At 43.9% G+C, this 19,806-nt stretch overlaps 1 protein-coding gene across 2 annotated transcripts; it reads right to left on the bottom strand.

The window, feature by feature from the left end:
• Nucleotides 1-6,137: 6,137 nt before the first annotated feature.
• Nucleotides 6,138-10,260, bottom strand: LOC112886236 (dual specificity protein phosphatase 8-like). Of its 2 annotated transcripts, none has more exons than XM_025952061.1 (2): nt 9,670-10,260; nt 6,138-6,472 (listed from the first exon to the last, which is right to left on the bottom strand). In XM_025952061.1, the coding sequence occupies exons 1-2, from the start codon at nt 10,164-10,166 to the stop codon at nt 6,436-6,438; spliced, it is 534 nt and encodes a 177-aa protein (XP_025807846.1). In that variant the 5' UTR covers nt 10,167-10,260; the 3' UTR covers nt 6,138-6,435. The 2 variants fall into 2 exon arrangements, with proteins under 2 accessions (XP_025807846.1, XP_025807848.1); XM_025952063.1 differs by lacking the exon at nt 6,138-6,472 and adding an exon at nt 8,860-8,878 and having other exon boundaries at nt 9,670-10,259.
• Nucleotides 10,261-19,806: the final 9,546 nt, after the last annotated feature.

Genomic DNA, 19,806 nt, shown 5'->3' with positions numbered 1-19,806 from the left:
TACAACATTGCTTTAGGGCCCAAGTTCAAAAACTCAAAACTTATATCTTTACAAGTGAAGTTTTGAAAAAAAGTTGGATTTGAGTTCCTTTTGTCCTAAAGAGTAAAATTTTATAAAATCTAGGATCTAAATGCAAGCATTTATGACACGTCATGATGACGGGATAGACTCGTCATAAAGATTGCATAGACATGTCATAATGACTCGCACCTTTTACACTTTAGTCCTGAGTAACTTTGAAAATTACTTTTGTAAATCAAATACTTGCATAAAAGGACTTGTACTTTTATAAAATTACATAAATACCCTTATTTCCTCAACTTTACCCAAAATTTTTACACACTTCAACACATACATTTCAAATGAAACTTTTGGATAAATATATATTTTTTTACAGGGCATAAAGTAAGAAAAACATGTTTACAAAACCAACTTTCACTTATTTTGAAATTACCCTTATCCAAATACATTTTGCAAAAACAACCCTAGGTTTTTCTATAATTATAAAAATACCCTTTTTACTTGCACTTTAGATTTTCAAAGGCTTCACATAAACACACACAAGCTTTACACTCACAAGCACATACTTCACACTAATAAAATATATGTCTAGCTTACAAGCTCATGAACTGTCACAAATAGTCCTTTCTAAAACTAATTGTGCCGGCTAACCGAAACTTATGCGGAATTGAAACTATTCGCTTAGTCAAAACTTCACCCCTCTAAATATGACTCTAAGGCACTTCCAAAGAGATCCTACACAAAGCAAATGGAGTGCCAAGCTAGTAAGAGCTCTCCTAACAATTCTAATGCCAAGCCACACAAGTCTAAGCACTAGTACTTCACAAACAAGGGGAGCTCCTACACAATTCTAATGAGCAATAGCTTAAAGCCAAACCTAAGCTCACTAGATGCTCAAGGACAAGGATACACAATACAAACTCAAGAGCTCAATTTGCTTAGCTACACAATCTAAGCAAGAGCAACTAATTAAACTACACAAGCTAACTAGTTACACTATGATCTCTACTTCTAGCTACACAAGCAAGAAGATGATTAGCAAGCTACACAAACTAACTAAACACTAGAGAGCAACTACACAAGCACAAGATATATATGAATGTAAATACAAGGCTTGTGATTTGGAGAATGCAAACCACCGAGAAGAGTAGACAAGATTGACACGGTGATTTTTATCCCGAGGTTCACTTGGTTGCCACCAAGCTAATCCCCGTTGAGACAAGCTCCAAGGTTGCCGCCGATCCTCTTGCTAGTGGTGACTCTCAAGTCACACTCTCCCATGTGGAGTGCTCACACCGAGCTCTAGCACATGATCCAGACGAACCACTTGTTACTCATCACGTCTCGCTCAACTAGAGTTGCTCTTCGCGGCTCCCGTGGGGTGAGCACAATACCCCTCACAATCTCTTCTCCGGAGCACCACACAGTCTTCTTGCAGGCTTCAACGGAGCCTCTTCCCACCAAGCCGTCTAGGAGGTGGCAACCTCCAAGAGTAACAAGCACACCAGCTTGCAACACGATCAGCTAGTGCCACTCGATGCAATCTCTCAAAGCAGTCGCACTAGAATCGCTCTCTCACTCAATCGGATGATCACTATCAAGTTAGAGTGAGTAGAGGGCTCTCAAGCACTCTCACACATGGACACCAAGTCCCCAAGGTGCTCAGCCACCTCAAATGGCCGGCCACACCCTCTATTTATAGAGGGAGGCCCCAAACTAGCCGTTACACTCAAATCCCGTGAAAACAGAGATTTCGCGGACTGTCCGCCTCACAGAAACCGGACCGTCCGCCATTCAAAACCAACGGCTAGAACTGCAATTATTATGTGTCAGAGTCGACCGTTAGAGCCCCGGGCGGACTGTCCGCGCCCCTGAGGCGGACTGTCCGCGGTTCAAAACTTCGAACCAACCGATTTGCAAACGTCTCTGACTAAATCGGGAAGTGACCGGCGGACTGTCCGCTCCCCATGGGCGGACTGTCCGCAGTTCAAAAAGTAAGCACACACAGAAACCTTAGTGTTTTTGTCCCAGAATTTTCAGTAGGAGGCGGACCGTCCGCCCCCAAGGACCGGATGGTCCGCAATTCATTTTAGACACCCAAGATAGAACTACCAAGATTCTGCACCCGTTTCAGCTTTTAAGGGCGGACCGTCCGCCCCCATGGACCGGACGGTCCACAGTTCATTTTGGACCACCAACAGAGCTAAAAACAGCTCTTTTAGAGCTCATCCGGGATAACGGCGGACCGTCTGCCCCCCATGGGCGGACCATCCGTAGGTCTATTTCCAGCAGAAATGTACCTCGATAAAACGGCCATAACTCTTAGCTCCGATGTCCAAATTAGGTGATCTTGGACTCTATGAAAAGCTAATTCAGAGGGCTACACAACCCAACTGAATACTTAGTCCAAAAAACAATGGATCAAAGCAGTATTCCACTCTAAGAGATAACCTAATTTCCGGAGAAAACTAAAAAACCTTTCTTGCTTCCCAAAGTTGATCAACATCAACTCCAACTCTTTCTCCTTTGCAAATGTGCCAACACCACCATGTGAACAACACCATGTGCATGTGTGTTAGCATTTCACAATCATTTTCAAAGGATTTTCACTTGATCTCACCACGCCACTCGATCCTAGCAACATCGCAATGTTAGATCGCTCAAGTGGCACTAGATGACCGATATGCAAACAAGTTTGCCCCTCTTGATAGTACGGCCATCTATCCTAAATCCGGTCATACACTTCTCTACACAACCTTTGACCGGTGAAATAAAATGCCCTACAAGTCATACCTTTGCCTTGCGCATTTCATTTCATTTTCCCAAATGTTGATGCCACACAAGCACCAAATTCCATCAAGCCTTTTGATCATCTTCATAAGTCAACACTTGGCTTGATCTTCCTTGAATGATATGATCCACTCCATATCATCACATGACCTCTTTGGTCCATCGATCTTGACCTTGCTCGCTCTTCACCGTTGCCTCGGTCCATCGGCGCCAAATCTTGCCCAAGCTTCACCGCCTCGCGGTCCCTCGCTTCAAAGTCTTGACTTGCCCTTCTCCATTGCAACCGGTCCATCAAGCTAAGCCTTATCTTGATCTTCTCCATTTTGGTCACATAACTCCATGTTATGTCTCATATGCAATGAGCTCCTCGATCACACTATATGAGCATAGCATCAACCCTTAGCCATTTCTCCTCCATGGCACATGTTGCTCATACTAGTGTCTTTGTGTGGACTAATCTCCTGTGTCTCTCAACATAAACACTTATTAGTCCACCTAAGTTGTCACTCAATTACCAAAACCAAACAAGGGCCTTTCAGGGACGTAGGGGACTGCATCCACGTCTAATAGCACCCGCTTGACTTGGAGGAGTGCGGCTTCGTCTGACAGATCCTCTGCGCACATGCAAGATGGATCTTCAGCGCCCGTGTACTCGAATCCAAGTCTGTGGCGTTGTTGGATTGGCTGGACTCGGCGTTTGAAGAAGGAAAACATAACAGACGCGCCGGTCACTTCCATCAGCTTATGCGCAGCTATGGTGTCTAGCAGTTCCTCAACTTGATATATGTCCCCCCTGGAAAGCTCGATATTCCACTCTGGCCTCACAACAGGTGGACTATTTGATTTTTCTAGGAGTTGGGGCGCATGATTTTCAATATAAAACCAGTGATTTTTCCACCCAGAAATGTTGGAGGGGAATTTGTATGAAGGTACTTGTCGCCGGCCTGTTGTCTAAGTTGGATACCGGCGCCCCCTACAATAGAGGGACTCTTGGAGGTGGGTTGTGGTTTGATTCGGAAGAGGAAGCGGAAAAGATCCCAATGGGGTTCGATTCTGAGAAAAGCTTCACAGAAATGAAGGAAGATTGAGATGTGGCAAATGGAGTTCAGGTTGAGGTGATGGAGTTCAAGCCCGTAATAGTAAAGAAGGCTACGAAAAAAAGAGCAAGAGGGGAGGGCTAGACCCCGTTCGGCAAAATGGTAAAATATGACGATTTCATCAATATTTTCCATGAGAAAAGGTTCGCGGAATGAGGGGCGCCAATTGACAAAATTCTTGTCTTGGAGCAACCCCTCGGAAACAAGCCTATTAAGATCGTTGAGGGAGCACTTAGTGTGTGTCCATTCCCCGGACGGCGGCTGCGCCTTCTTCCTCTTCCCATCCTTCTCTGATTTCTTGGGCGCCATCTCTGGATCCGCTCGCCACGAGTTGCTCAGGGGCTGCGGGGAGAGGGGCGGGGAGATCTGGGTGGATTAGGAGTTCTCCGAGAGGATGGCGGAGGAGTGCGGTTCTGTTTGGGGATTTTGGCGGTTCTTGGCGAATTGCAGATTGGAAGCACAGTCTTTACTCAATGTTACCGCGGGGTTAAATAACCAGCGGTTGGGTGCAGTTTTACTATTTTGAAGCTGAAGAGTCGTTTCAAGGAATGTCTGGAAGTTGAGGGGTCATTTGATGGATTGTTTAGATAAAATATTCGATTAATCATTTTTTCAGGGTTAATTGTCCCGAAAAAAGGATTTTTCGAATTCCAGATCTAACTTCCAGCATTTGTGCCATACACCAGTTCTTTACCATATGGACATTTTTACACTGCATGCCATGACTTTTGGATCCTTATTTCCAAACTTGAGAGATTTGGATTCAAGGCTCGGGGGCAGCGGGATACGTGGCATCGACTACTTATTTTTTCGAATTTATTTAAAAAAGTAAGTACTGAAGATTCAAGACTAATGCGACCCTCAGCCTGATTCTCCGATTCAACCTAAGGCTCGGGGGCTACTCCATATGGAGTGCAATTTTTCAATCGCACATCATATCAAAAATATAATTCGGGTCATGAGCACCTCATAGCTTCGATGCAGCCAAGTGAGTACTCGAAGAAGGACTTCAAGACGGAGCTTCAAAGAAGCCGAAGACTACTTCGAAAAGTACTCGATAAGCCTGCAGTACTCAGCTACGAAGAGCTCGGGGGCTTGTCAGACCCGGAGCCACGGGACTGTGTACATAACGTAGTTTAAACAGGTTTAAGAGATTAAGTCCGTCTTATCTCTTATTCATCTCGTTTATCTCTTATTTATCCCGTATGAGTAGGAGATAAAACTAGTCGATACAGAGAGAATCTACTCGAGATATGTTCTGGTATGATTTCTTAGCTAGTATCGGTTAGGATTTTTGTATTTCTGACCTCCCAGATATATAAGGGGGGACAGGGACCCTCTCAAAATAGGATCATTAGATCATTCTACACCCAAGGCAATACAAACCACCACACAGAACGTAGGGTATTACGCACCTCGCGGCCCGAGCCTGTCTAAGTTTTGTGTTCCTTGCACCTTTGAGTTTCTGATCTCGGCGTCTCCTCACCTAAAACTTACCACCTTGGGTATACTCTTCGGTGGGCAGCCCAGTAAAATACTGACAGATAACTTTATTTTCTTTTTTTTCTGTCAGTACAATTGACTGGTGAGCTATGAGTGAAGTTGTCGCCACTTCATATTTTTGTCACTCGGTCTATACTAAAAAATATGTTATACCTCCCTGTGATTTTTTCACTAAATCATGTAGATCCTATCTACCAGTGCAATTCTGCAGTTACCGAGCCTTCATAGCCTTTTTTTTTCCATTTCTATCTTCCTGAATTTCCTATCTTTCTTTACTGTGTATACAAATTACTAAAAGGTGATGAGCAATGCAATTTCTAGTCCACTTTAATTTCTTGCAAAATAGATAAATTATTCTTGGCTTCTGATTTTTTATTACTACTTGGGCTTGTGGATCCTATCTGGCGACACAATTCAGCAATTATAAGTTCAGAAATTAGGTGCCAACGACGCACGAGACTTCATTTGCCATTATTTTTCTGCAGGGTTAAGGCAAAATGGTAATGCCTTTGTGTCAAAGTGGCATGAATTTGCCAGAGTAGTGCTCAAACAGAAACGAACAAAGAAGCTGTTACTTTTTGTAATTTAATTCAAATTGGAAAAATTAACACCTTGATTTCATTCAACTCGGTATCATCCATGTCGTTATTAAAGTATGATCACTACTATAACATCAAAAATTTTATTTATGATATGCGTTGGATTAGGTGACTGATCCGACTACACCAAAATCTCAGATGGGATGTTCAGAACTGGAGTAGACAAAAGCAACGATCTCTTTCACACAGGAGGAAACCTAGGAGTGTATGAGATACGCCAAGTCTGGAAGAGGAAGACATGGTCTCAACCAGCACCCCCACAGTACGCCTTTGCTAGATGGGAAACCCGGCGTTGGGTTGCTTTCCATAGCATTGTCATGTGTTGTATTGTATATGCCGTCTTCAGCTTTATCCACGGCCGATAGCAGCTTGCTCAACCACCAGAGACGACTTTGCCCTGAAAATGTTTGGTGGATTGATGCAGCCTAGCAGGCATCCTCACTATGATTTCTTACAAAATCCCTGCAAAAACATGTTTGTGTGGTTAGATAAGATACTAGCGATATTCCTTTTCAGAGGACTTGGTACAAAAAATAAATGTTAGAAGAGAGGTGTGATGGTGGATAGCTGTTGGCTCTGGGGTTCCTTTTCTGCCATGGGCTCCGTATGAGCTTGTTGGTTCCCCTAGTTGCCTGGCAGCCGTCGGCAGATTGGCAGAGGTCTCCGTTGCCGTAAGGCACCAACCCAAAGCGATGGAGAGTTCAGGTTCAGAAGTTCAGCAGTGGAGAATGCACCAGCTCGCCGTGGTCGCGGAGGCACGTACAGACCGAGAACCAAACAAGACAAACTTTTTTGCTGGGACCATTGCGCCCTGGAAAACAATCTTCCCATAATTCATGTAAATTTTTTCGAAAGACTGCTCTAAGGAGTGCAGCCAATGCGATGTCTTGGCCCACCACCATGCATTTGCCCATATCAAACTGACAAACCAATACCGCCTTGACCATAATCTTGGGCCATGACAATGAGCAATCTTTTCTTTATACAAAAACTCTATCAGAGTTGAAAAGTGAAAAGTAGATTTTGAATTGTTAGGTTGAAATTTGTATATGCCAGGTTATGGTTAACTTTTAGAAAGTCGCAGTTAAAATTTGGTCTGTTTTTTTCATGTGTTCTACTAATAGTAAGCTTTTTCTCCAAAATTATGGAGAAATGAAGACTGAAGCTATCATGCTAGGCTGAGCCCGTCCCTGCCGAACTGTGGACGCTAGCAGATATGCTACAGCTTGCTGCCCCTTGTAGGCTGCCATCGGAAGGGGTCCCTGGCACTTGTAAGCTGGCAACCCAAAGGGACAGATGGCCGTCGTGGTGGCATAGGCTGCGGCAAACCAAACACGATGAGCTTCTGTTTGGACTTTGGACCGCCGTATCAATACAGTGGGCTCGTCTAGTGTTCCAGTGCTTCTTAGTCTAAGAATGACCTCTATACATACAAAGCAGGTTGGTACCACTACGACCAGGCCACGGACAGTCATAATCTTACCTAGAAGAACTCGTACAAAAATGTTGTTTGTCAAGGGATACCATACTGGGAAAAGAGTCCGGTCTGAAATTACATCTGCATTTTCACCAAATTTTCGATGAATCTGGTTCAAATATACTCCCAGCCTTATGTTACCTCCATTTGAATGTAAAAGTTGGAAAGAGACAACATGAACTCTTATGCTGCTCAAGCAGTCTTCAAAATGAATTACCGTTATTAACAGTTATATACTATATATAATGCCTTTTTCTCCTTCCCATATATCTATACAGAAACTAGAATAAGTACGCACACGGACTTGCCCAACAAACCATGCACATGCATGAATCATATAGTACGTCAGGTGCATTCACCTTCGCTTACACTTCTGGACCAGAGAAAACGACAGGCAGTCAAAGATTCCACCATTCAGTAACCAGTAGTATTATGCAAGCAAGCATGACATATGAGTTTAAGTGCCTCTGCTGACACTACGTGCCTGCTCTGCACACAGAACCATTCAACATCGCTGCTGGTACCCACAGATGCAGTATCCCAGCTGCATCAATTTAATTCCTTCAGGACTCGGTCATGGAACTAGTTTTCTCAACTGGCATATGAGAGCTACTGTTCACTCAAGATTCAACAAGCAATCATGCAGCTGTGAAGTATGAAACACACAGCATCAAGAAGGAAACAAAAGGGGGTTTTGAGTGGGCTGGCATCTCCCCTGGCAACAGCTAAATCAGTACCTCATGTGTGTCCCTCGAAAGGAATAGCTAAATCTGCAGTCTTATTTAACAAAAGCACTAATGTAGGGACATTTGGTCTCCACCTACATATCGATGCCAAGTCCTTCTACAGAGGAGCCTGAACATGCAAAGTTCATCATGGTCTCTGACATGCTACATTATTATGTATTTATGCTCGACAATGACAGTTTAGGAGTACAACTGTACAGGAATTGCTACCCATACAAGCTGGATAATTCATTAGTGCCTATGCAAGTGCAAAACAAATCAAAAGATAAATGCACAAGTGTGACAAGACATCATGCAAAGATTTAAAAGAGGTTGCTATGATCACATGGAAGGTGATGATGCCAAGAAAATCTATCAATCACCAGCTTGATTGGGTTAATATGATAGGGACTAAAGGTGGGATACAGATGACAATTTCTATAAACCTACCAATCACTGGCTGAATTATGTTCATATGAAACAGACAGATGAAAGAAAGTTCAGTGAGCTAAACCATATCACACGCAGACCAAACCCAGCAATGACACAAAGGAAGAGTTGTCAGGATGTCACCACTCAACACAACCACTGGATAGCTTTTCTATATTTGTGAAATATATTCTGGTGAAAGATGACTGCTTCTGACTGACAATACATATTAGATATCTGTAATGTAGATGGTTAGTGACCAGCCCTCCAAAAAACAACTTTGAACTAAGCTGTGGTGGTGTCAAATGCTAATGTTTTCCATTTTTTTTTCTTTCAGGGTTAAGTTCATCAATATACCTAATATGCACTTGTTAAAAAAATCTATCAAAACTTGAAATCGTCCTAGCAGAGCACCAACTTGTACGGGCACTAGTACCACACACCTGACCCATCATTCAAGCCAAAAGATAACAATGTGGTACAGTTAGAAATTTATAACTGATTCGTAAGGTGTGTCAAAAATCAAACTCAAAGAATAAGCAATAGAAATGATGAAGAAAGATCATCTCCACAAACATGTCATAAATTTCTGGCTCTCCTATCAATGCAAACCAATCTCCAGGCTCAGTAACGAGTATGACAAATAAACCACGGTGGTAATATCAAATTCCTGATTATTTCATTTAATTAGTAACAAAGATAGGCAACACTACTATCCATTATAGCCACCACCCAACAGCACTGACAGGTGAATCTACATAGTGACTAAAGTGCGCGCACCACAAACAGTGTCATGAACTTGCATTGCATCCACCGCAAAATAGCTTATGATATACACTCACAATCTCAAATCCATTTCCAATTAGTAGTCGAACAGATAGATAGACAGACAACATCTGGAGCATTACCTTCCAAAAAAGGAGGGGAAAAAAACTAAATCGCAAACATTCCAAGAACTCTTGTTCCTTTCTTGGGGGCCCTGCCACCGTCCAAGAAGGAGAGCCAGCCAGACAGCTATCAGAGGTTACCATCCGTGGTGAAAGATCTCGGAGCACTTGCCCTTGAACCACCGGAGCCCCCGCCGCAGCGACGCCTTCACCTTGCCCTCCACCGAGTAGGCCTTGTAGCTGGCCACCCTTCGACGCCGCTTCATCTCCGGGTCGCTGAGGCACCACATGCTGGCTCCGCCCCCTCCGCCTCCGCCTTTCCTGCCCGCGCTGCCGCCTCCGCCCCCCATGCGCCCCTCCTTCCACCCAGGCGGCGGGGGCAGCGCCAGCGTGTGTCCAGGAGGAGGTGGAAGGTGCGGCGGAGGAGCCGTGGTGTAGATCTCGACCCGCCGGTCGCCGCCGGGGCCGGCGCCAGGGAAAGCGTCGTTCTTGGCGAAGGCTGGGGAGAAGTAGCCGTTGTTGGAGTGCGGGGAGGTCGAGGAGGAGAAATAGCCGTTGGCATGCGTGAAGGCTGGGTCCGGCGCGGAGGACGGCGGCGAGCGGAGGTCGCCCCGGTAGGGGCGGTGGTAGTCACCCATGGGCGGTTGTGGGAGGCGGAGGAGGGAGGGAGGGCGGAGATGGGTAGGAAAGCACGGGAGATTCGGGCAACAGTGGTTCGGTTTTTGTTGGTGGACGGTGGGACCCACTGGTGGAGAGTGAGGAAAGGGCAAAGCGGGGAATTAAAGTAGAGCACGGGGTGAAAGAAAGGGATCTTTCTTATGGGCTTTGTTCGTTGGACTCGAATTAAGCCTAAATACAATGACAGAGGCAGGTGTTCTAAGTAGTAATGGATCATGTCCAAATACCCCCTCCATAACCAACTTAGTCCTTACTCATTTGTAGCACAAAATTACATAGAATATGAGTCCAATTCTTTTTAAACTCGGCCCTTAAATCTTGTAGGCTATATTTTCAGACTTTTTTACCACCTCTATAGATGGATTAAACTCTCTACTATTTTTCAAACATTTTCTTTTGTGCAAATAGATCTATACTATAAAAGTTAAAACCATTGAAACTCTTCCTCACCAAAATTAGACCCATCGTACTCTTCACGGAGGTCCCACTTGCCAACCTAAAAGTTTGACGAAAGAGGGTGGTGACCCATGAAATTGATAGAGGTTCCACCAAAATCCTAATACTTTTTACACCAAAGCCTTCTACATACCCACCTGATGTACCCACCGTATGAAGCATCCACATGCGCACAGTTAAAGGAGAAAGTAGATCCCCGCATATTTCTTTCCTTACGCATAAATAGAAAATAGAGTAGTATAAATGGATAGATATAAGTTAAGTAGTATAAATTCTTTCCATACTAAATAAATCAAGATATCCCTATCATCAATCAAGAGGCTAATTGCAACGTGCACACAATTAGAGAAGAAAATTGATCCCCGCATATTTCTTTCCTTATGCACAAACTCGACTTATGAATATTTCTTTTCTTACTTATGGATCACTCATATAGACAATCTGTATAGAAAATAGAGTAGTATAAATGGAGGGGCATAAATTAAGCATTATAAATTCTTTCCATACTTAATCAAGATATTCCTATCAATCAACCAAGCGGCTAATTGCAGGTGCCCTGATTGCCGCTGGAAGCCTTTCCAAAAGCATGATGTCTCTCCGCTTTCCATCACCACATTTATAAAGCCATACACCTCTAGGGTTAACCATTCACGCTATTACTGCTACCATCTGATTTCTTCTTCCAAGATAGGACCTCTCCACCAATCGGAAGGGGGCTAAAGCTGCGCCAAGCATCTGCTGCCACAATAGCAACAAGACGTCGCATCCAACGCCAAGGTCAACCTCCTGCCTATGTTGCAATGTTTGTTGTGAACAGCAGTTTTATATTGTTGGTTAAGCAGGAGATGTTGTTCGTTAGGGCACTGAAATCATGTCTTAGGTCACCGGCATCCTACATCATCCATATTTCCCTGGTCATCGCCGGTGGCGTTCCCCTTCTCCCTACCCTTCCTAACGTGGCACATTACATGGTCGTCGGCACCGGCGCCTATTCGTCCACCTTCTGATTTGTCTTGCAACCGTGTGCAGATGGCAGGACTCTGCCGAAGGGAGCTGATCCACCAGCACAAGGATGTGGACCGACGCCTGCGAAAAGGATCCAGCGGAGCATGCCCGTCTCCCATCGAGCACCTGCAGGTTTGGCTCCCTTCCATCTCAGTTCTTGGCTGGTTCATCAAAGAATTGTGAAAATTGTTCTTGATCCTTTTGTCCTCCTATACTGTAGAAATTTGTGGATTTGATTCTTCCTCTAATAAAGTATAAAAGTATAAGCGAAGCATGACCTTCTCCCTCGAGCATCTACAGGTCTGACTCCCACTGGGCCAAGCATTTCGTGGGTTGCTCTCAGTTCTTGACTGGTTCCTCAAAGAATGACAAGAATTGCCTAATTTTTCTTAATACGTTCTAGGGATTGAAATCATAGGTTCTTGATGCTTTTGTTCCCTGAAAATGCAGAAATTTATGGATTAGGAAAATTGGTGTACACTTTGCCCTTAAATAGGACATGTTATGTAATGTTTAGTTTACTCCTTAAATAGGAAAATGTAGGAATTTGGTTTTAGGACTTATTCCTTTTTTACGCAAGGCGAGCGAGATTAGCTTTTAAGCACGGTTTTCCAATGCTCTTTTAAAATTCCAAAATTCGCACACTTAAGACACTATTTGTGATACCTTTGCCACACCTGATAATGATCGTATGGGTTTGGACCCGTCGAGCCCCCTGCGGTTCGCTGCGGGCCGAGCTTGGTGGGCCCTTACCCCCAAAGGCAATATTTTTTTAATCTTTTCAATCTTTTGCAGCAAATCTTCTTGCAACTATCACGGTGATGTAAGGAATGTTTCATCCCTTCCTTGTTACTCTTTTTAGGAATATAGTACCCTAATAAATATATGTATTTTGAGTGAATACATCCAATAAATATCCCATGTATTTCATTAGTTATTTCCATATTTAATTTGATTCACTAATTTATTTACTAATCTATAAGGAAATATAAGAATTCATCCACTAATTCCATATAATCATGCTGCTGTTCAACTGGTTTTGTAATCTAAGGACATAAGGAATTTGATTAGCTTGTATTAGATTAAATTGGGTTGCTATGATATACTAATAAACAAATTAAATTTGTAGTTGTCTCGATGCAAACCAATTATTTTTAAATAATTGTTCTTTAAATATGTGCCTGTGGCACGTACATCTCCACTAGTATTATAAATGAAAATCTAAGGGCAGCTACATTTTCGTCTAACGTTGGGATACTGGCTATTTTGGCATCTCGATTGAGCCTCTTTTTCTATCTTAAACTTGTGTGTTCTTTCCCACCATATCTATGTTGTGGCATCAGAACTGCCAATGCACCGAAATGTTGGTAGCTCTAAGGAGATGGAAGGGGGTAGAGGTGGGAGTGAATTCACATCCAAATCCAAATTGGAGAATCCAATTTAAAGTCCAACTAAAGCTATTCTCCAATTTAAAGTCCAACTAAAGCTAAGTCCCCATCCGATCTAACCTCATACGTAGAGCTGATAACGGTTTGGACTAAACCCGGGGTATATGGTTTGGTTTTTCTTTTGGAGCGAAGCGATTTGGTTTGGTGGAAACTTGGCTAAGAAGGCTACTAGTTTGGTTTGGTTTGGGTTAAGTTAGCCATTATAATGGATCCATTCAGTTTGATTTAGGGTGTTTCAGTTTGATAGATCTCGAATCCATCGGGACGCTGTTCATTACGCTCATGGACATGCTCGCAATGATTGTACATAATTTTTTTTATCTAAATCGACTGAAATTTATTAGAAATGATCCAATATAACAATAAGCAACTTCATGCATATTAGTGTGGGTATGTCTATGTGGACCCATGTTGGAAGTCGAACCCTAGAGTTAAACCCTAAGTTCACATCTTAAAATTTTAACAAAACTTACTGAATTTTGTTGGAGATGACTCAATATGATGGTCATCTACTTCGTACATATTAGTGTGGTTAGATCTACATATGGGCCCATGTTGATAGAGGACCCTAAATGAAAACCTCGTGTTCATAACTTAAAATTTAATAAAACTAATCGGAATTTGATGGAGAAATCCTAACATGATGGCCAACTACTTCATGTAGATTGGTGTGGCTAAATCTATATATGTGCCCTGTTGAAACCCGCATCCTAGAACTAAAACTTCATGTTCAGACCATAAAATTTTAGTGAATTTGATTGAAATTGTTAGAGATGTCTTAGAATGATAGTTAGGTACTATGTGTAGATTGATATGGCTAAATCTATATGGGTCCTTGTTGGTTCCATCTAAGGACATTAATTTATGAACTGAAAGCACATGGATGAGTGTAACCTTTTTTCTTAGAGTATTTCCTAAGGTTTATCAATCTACGGAATTAAGTCATTTGTAATTCAGCTATCGTATTAATTCTACTAAAACAATGTAGGTATTGTGTATGAAATCTAAATAAAGGACTAAAAGTTAGAAAGTCAAAGACTATCGGTTGCAAATAGATATGAGTGGAAATTTCATCCCAAGGATCTAGAATCACTTGCATAAGCTTTCACCATACGAACTTTACTGATTTAGTGTTACCAAAAGATTGTGCATGAGTTTGATCTTTTCTCTCCCCCATACTGTTACTATTATTTCATAAAGGTAACCAAACGCCTCACAGAACACACACTATGATGATTAACAAAGGATAAATAACAATCAATGATCACTGCAATCCTATGGATATCGCTGACTAAGCATATTGAATCACTCATCAGCACATCTCTATAATAACATGATCTTATGCATAAGCATAACAATTATGTATCAAGATCCCCATTTGATCTAGGGACAAACAGGGTCTTTACCCCCACAATTAGGGATGGCAATGGGACCCACGACCCAACAATTCGCGGATAAAAACCCTATTAGGGTGCGGGTATGGGCATTTTTTGCCCCCACGGGTATGTTAATGGGTTTTTTCCTCACCCATCGGGTGAAGCGGGTGTGGGTGCGTTCTATCGGACCCCGAACCCGTTACTTGATGGGGCACCCTTTTATCATGACATGTGGCCTAGCTTCTAAACCGTATGTATATAGTGACCACAAACCCTAACCTAATCCTCCACTCCTATTCCCAAATCCCACCCAGCAGCCACCAGGAGCAGTTCGCCCACTTCCCTAGCTCCCCACCCCCTCCACCCCCCCGGCACGCGGCACACACGCCGCCCGCCGCCCTGCCCCCCTCCCCGTTCCAGCGCCGCCCTCCCATCCCGCCTGTTGCCTTGATGGCGTCGGGTCTTGGGGCCGGCAGCGTGAGTTCGCTGCAGGCGAAAGAAGGGGTGCCGGCCTCTTGCTCGCCGCGGTGCCACTGCAGATCCAGGCCAGGGACAACGCTGATGGCTTCGGTTCCTGGGCCTGCAGTTCGAGCTCATCGGTGGCAAAAAGAAGAGGTGTCGAGCTCCAGATCGTCGCCGGAGCCGCTGCAGATTTAGGCCGATGTGGAGGTGTGTCACCCGATGGGTACCCGTTACCCACGCGGGTAACGGGTACGGGGGAAATTGAGACCCGAGATGGGTCGCGGGTATGGGTGGCGGGGAGTTTCAACCTAGGTAGGGGCGGGTGCGTTCCCCTACCCCCCCCCCCCCATCGGGTTTCTCACCCGTTGCCATCCCTACCCATGATCTTACTCATCTTGATGCATAATAGGGGTAGAAAAGCTCTAGAGATCCACCAGATTGAAATTGATGGTGAGACGAGACAAAAACACCACAAGCAGATCGGCCTGAGGCTCCTAGGATGATGATCATCCAAAGGAGTTTCTTCATCGCCTCACGTTCTCCCATGATGCTTTGCTCGATGATCTGGTTCTCACTCTGTTCCTGACCTTGCAGTGGCAGTGGAATAGGTAAAGCTTGTTGTATTCGTGGAACCCTAACTCTTTTTTTTTCATGCAGTCTCTTGAATGGTACTTATACTACTCTTTAGATTGGCGTAGTGGAGAATGGACGTTGTAGAAACCGTAGGAATTGGAATTGCATGGGTTTTATCGTGCACGAAAGAAAGCTTGTTTGGAGTCGAGAAGAGGCTAGGCTGATCGACTGAGTCTTTTGTAGCTCTTCTGCTGCCCAATTTTCTCGTGCATGCCTTTCTCAATGTCTTGGTCCAGTTATCCATCAATCTCGTATAAAAAACCTCTGATTATATCATATTTCATGTGAATATTTAACAGATTCCAAAATACAATACATATGTAAACATGAGGTTATTTCAGGCGCCAAGTGATGGGTTAGTGTAACAGTCAGTATGAAAACACCACTTAAATGGTAAAAAGAAGTGTCATAATTGCGTGCCAACAACCTCCTCATTCGTAGTTGTTGCTCGTCCTCGAGTAAGTAAATGATCAAAACTCTGCAATTACAAAAAAAAAAAGAATGCTAGTCAAAACAACCAAAGTAAGCGAGTCAAGTACCAAGTCTTTTAGTATCAGAGGCGCAATAGGGATACGCCGTACATGTGCATTTACTTAATCCATCAATTCGAAAGAACCCACAACTTTAAGAACTAGCTAACTCCAAGTATCAACAATACTTACGTTTTGAATTGTCAAGGAAGAATTTTCATCGTGTAAAATAGTCTTCATCTAACAATTATTCTCTGCCAGGTACTCAAATGTATCTCTTTTGAATCGTCTATATCTCTCCCCTCAAGCTCTCTTCTCTGAAACAGACATAGGCATATAGCGTAGCTTGGAAAGAGTGAGAAAAGTCAACAACAAAACATTATCAAAAACCAAGAAAGTTATCTAACAGTTGATTACTTTCGAAAGCCATTGATAGTCAGAATTAAAACCATAGGTGAGAGATTTCAACTTAGAGAAGCTATAGAATTATGGATATGTGCAAAGGCAATGAAAAGATTGACTATGAGGCCCAGATGTCGTCCTCATTGTTGGATTGCACATAGTAAAGGAGAAATGAAGATTTGTTCATAATATAAGTAGACGACATCCTTCCCTGCACTACTAATATTTTCGCACTTTATTTTTCTTCTTTTCTATCTTTTTATAGTTTTCTTTCATTTTCCTTTTCTTTTCCTTTTTGTTCTTTTTTATTTTATTTTTCTATTTCTGAACTCCAAACCAAACCCTTGTGAAACACCTTAGAATCGTCAGAGGAGATTCCATAGTTTTCTGCACGGGAACAAAGGAGTAAACACCTCAGGCTGATCTGTCTAAGGTGACGAGGCCGATTGGTTTGGGTCCTTTTTCCCTCTGTTTCGTCTTTCCTTTCTGGTACAATTAGTATTTGCTAATCTGAATTCTTTTGTGTACCAGATACATTTAGAAACTTAACAAATCTTTAGAATTTGGCATTTAGTGGAAGATATGATTATTCCAATAAAAAATATTCATTATTGACTAATGACGAGGCTAGCAATCATAAATAGAAATAAAGATATGATCAATGCTCAAAATTAAAGCTTCCAAAAGAAAACAATCTTAGCCCAACTTATTACATCGATTATGCTTAAGGTGAGCAGTGAGCGGTGCCCATAGCGCAAGGCGGCAGGTCGGGCCTGCGGCGCGCGGCGGCAGCGTGGGGCCACGGCGAATCTAGAGAAGATAAAGTCGTTTGAGATTGATTCACTCGTAGTAGCCCCTCCTCTTCGTTTTTTTCCTTACTTTCCCTGTGAATGATTCTAGGATTAAAATATGAATACATGGAATTTGAGATAGATTATGTGATTGATTCGTTTGTGGGTTGCAATTGTGATTGGTATTGTGATTGGTTTCGTGAATGATTTTGTGATTTAGAAAAGATTTGGAAACATCGGCCTAACAGGAGCCAGACCGGCATGTGGGCGAGCGGCAGGTGGGGTCGGACTTGCGAGATGTGTTTTTTTTTAATTTCAGAAAAGTTACATTAGCCCCGGGTCGAGCGCTGCCGGGATATATAGTCAAACACATTAGTCCTGGATGCTGTGCTCTGGTTGAGAATCTGGGACTAAAGGCGGTTTCTAATAGGGACTAGAGGCCCTATTTTATGTACTAGTGGTAGCATCATAAGACCACAACTCCTGTAAAATACCACCGAAAGAGTTTACACCCGTGAAATATTACTGAAAGATGCAAATGTTGCGTGAAAGTGCCGGTCTGTTAGATTTCCTCTACAGCTCTGTTAACTTGGACAAAAATACCCTCAAACCGTCGTAAGGCATAAGAAACAAGCACATGACTCGTACTTGCACCATTTCAACACAAGAACGCTATGGATGCATGTGCAGGCATCTGCGACCTCAAATGGATGCATCTGAAGGCACCGAGATGGAGGGCGGCCTAGCGATGCCAGACGGTGGTGGTCGGCCGGTGCCCACAACACCCAGACCAGCCTTTCCGCGTTAGCCTTGGTGCTGGCGATGCTCGTGCGCCGGTTGGCCCTGGCGATCGCGAGCTGGCCTTGGGCGGGCCGCCTGGAGGTGCGCCGAGGGACTGGGAAGGGGCGGCGTAGGGCATGTCGCCGGTGGGGGGAACGTCGGGCGGCCGACGATCGACCTGGGCAAGACCAAGGGACCTGTGCGGCCCGAGCCCCAACTGGATGAGGGACAGGGAGGAGCGGTGTCGCCGATGGGGGCAGCGGGCGGGCGGTTTGGCCGTGCAGGAGCACTGCGGGAGGGAGCAGGCGCATGATGCTGTGGATAAGGCCTGCTGCACCTGGGGCCTGGAGGTAGATGGTGATTCATTAGTCAAAGGTCATTTCATTTCTGTGATGACTAATGCGTGCTAAAAAAAGACAAAACAATATTTTCGCTGAATAAATATAAGGGAATGTGACTTTCAGATAACTTTGATATCTTTCGATGATATTTCACGCATGCAAACGTTTTTGTTGGTATTTTACGGAAGATGTGATCTTTCAGTGCTACGGAAAAAAAATTCCCATGGAGAAAGATAAGGCACAAGGACATGCTCACAAAGGAAGAAAATACTTAAGCACACTAGCATGATCAAGAAACTGGAAGAACGTGACACAAACTGACTCAATTTTTATTGATGCATCTTCTCACAAAGACACACTAAAGTAGCAAAAAGTCTAAGTGTTCCCAGAAGCAAAAGGAAGACTGTTACTTATCTACTTTATTAAGTAAACTCACAAACCAAACCAGATCTAAACTCTCACATGACTTGACCTCGACTAAACTCACACTCGAAAACCTAGCTCAAAAGATACAAGCGCCTACACCTCCCCCTCACGCTTAAACTCTACGATGCCGTTGCCATCGTGGCTTATAACACCCCCACGATGATGGGGCTTCAGTCATCCTCCTAGTCGTTGTCACCTCTGAAGTTAGCATGTCGATGCAGTTCTTCCTCTTCGTGTTAGACATCTAGGCAATTTTCGGTATATTTTAATTCCAAATATTACTCGCAATTTTATGATATAGATGAGTGATAATATGTGTACAAGATATGTGCATGTGTTCATGTTATTCTCACTAATAAGCATGAACAAAGAATTAAACCAGAGTAGATTTAGTAGGTACCCTAAGGCGGGACCAGTGCCGGAGGCACCGGTTGCGCCGTTACCGGCTGGAATAGACATGCTATTCGACTGGCCTTGCTCGAAGTAGCCGAACTATATCGATGCAGGAAGATGTTCGCAGTGCAGTCCCACGAACGGTTACGCCGGGAAGTAGTCGTCCCACGAACGGTCACTCCGGGAAGTAGACGAAGTAGCCGTTCGCACGCCGGGAAGTAGACGAAGTAGCCGTTCGCACGCCGGGAAGTAGACGAAGTAGCCGTTCGCACGAGCGGTTACGCCGGGAAGTAGACGAAGGAGTCGTTCAGGGAGCGAGCAGTCGCGTCAAGACGCTCCCCAAAAACCTAATTGCCCGCGTCCCGTGCAGGACCTTCAGCGAGCAGAGCTTCCGGAGGCCCTGCTCTCGCTAGAACTGTGCGCGCAATACTAGCGGTGGGAATGGCAGAAAGCAACTGAGGGAGAAGGGAGAGGTCTCCTGAAGAGGAGTACCTGGATCAAGTGCCGAGGTGAGTGAGGATGGGAGGAGAGGGTGCAGGTTTATATAGGCGCGAGATGCCTCAGGTTCAACGAATCTGGATGTCATGAATGACTTTGATGAGCGGCAGTTAATGTGC

The sequence above is a fragment of the Panicum hallii genome, chromosome 3 (genome assembly GCF_002211085.1).
Source record: "Panicum hallii strain FIL2 chromosome 3, PHallii_v3.1, whole genome shotgun sequence".
Taxonomy (NCBI): domain Eukaryota; kingdom Viridiplantae; phylum Streptophyta; class Magnoliopsida; order Poales; family Poaceae; genus Panicum; species Panicum hallii.
Note: the sequence above shows the minus strand (reverse complement) of the source record. Positions and strands in the feature narration are given on the sequence as shown.

What these genes read in the sequence shown, in the direction of transcription:
- LOC112886236 (XM_025952061.1), bottom strand. Translation starts at nt 10,166, where the DNA reads ATGGGTGACTACCACCGCCCCTACCGGGGCGACCTCCGCTCGCCGCCG. An exon ending in GAGATCTTTCACCACGGATG is followed by an intron (nt 6,473 to 9,669) that starts GTAACCTCTGAT and finishes ATGTTTTTGCAG; the next exon opens with GGATTTTGTAAGAAATCATA.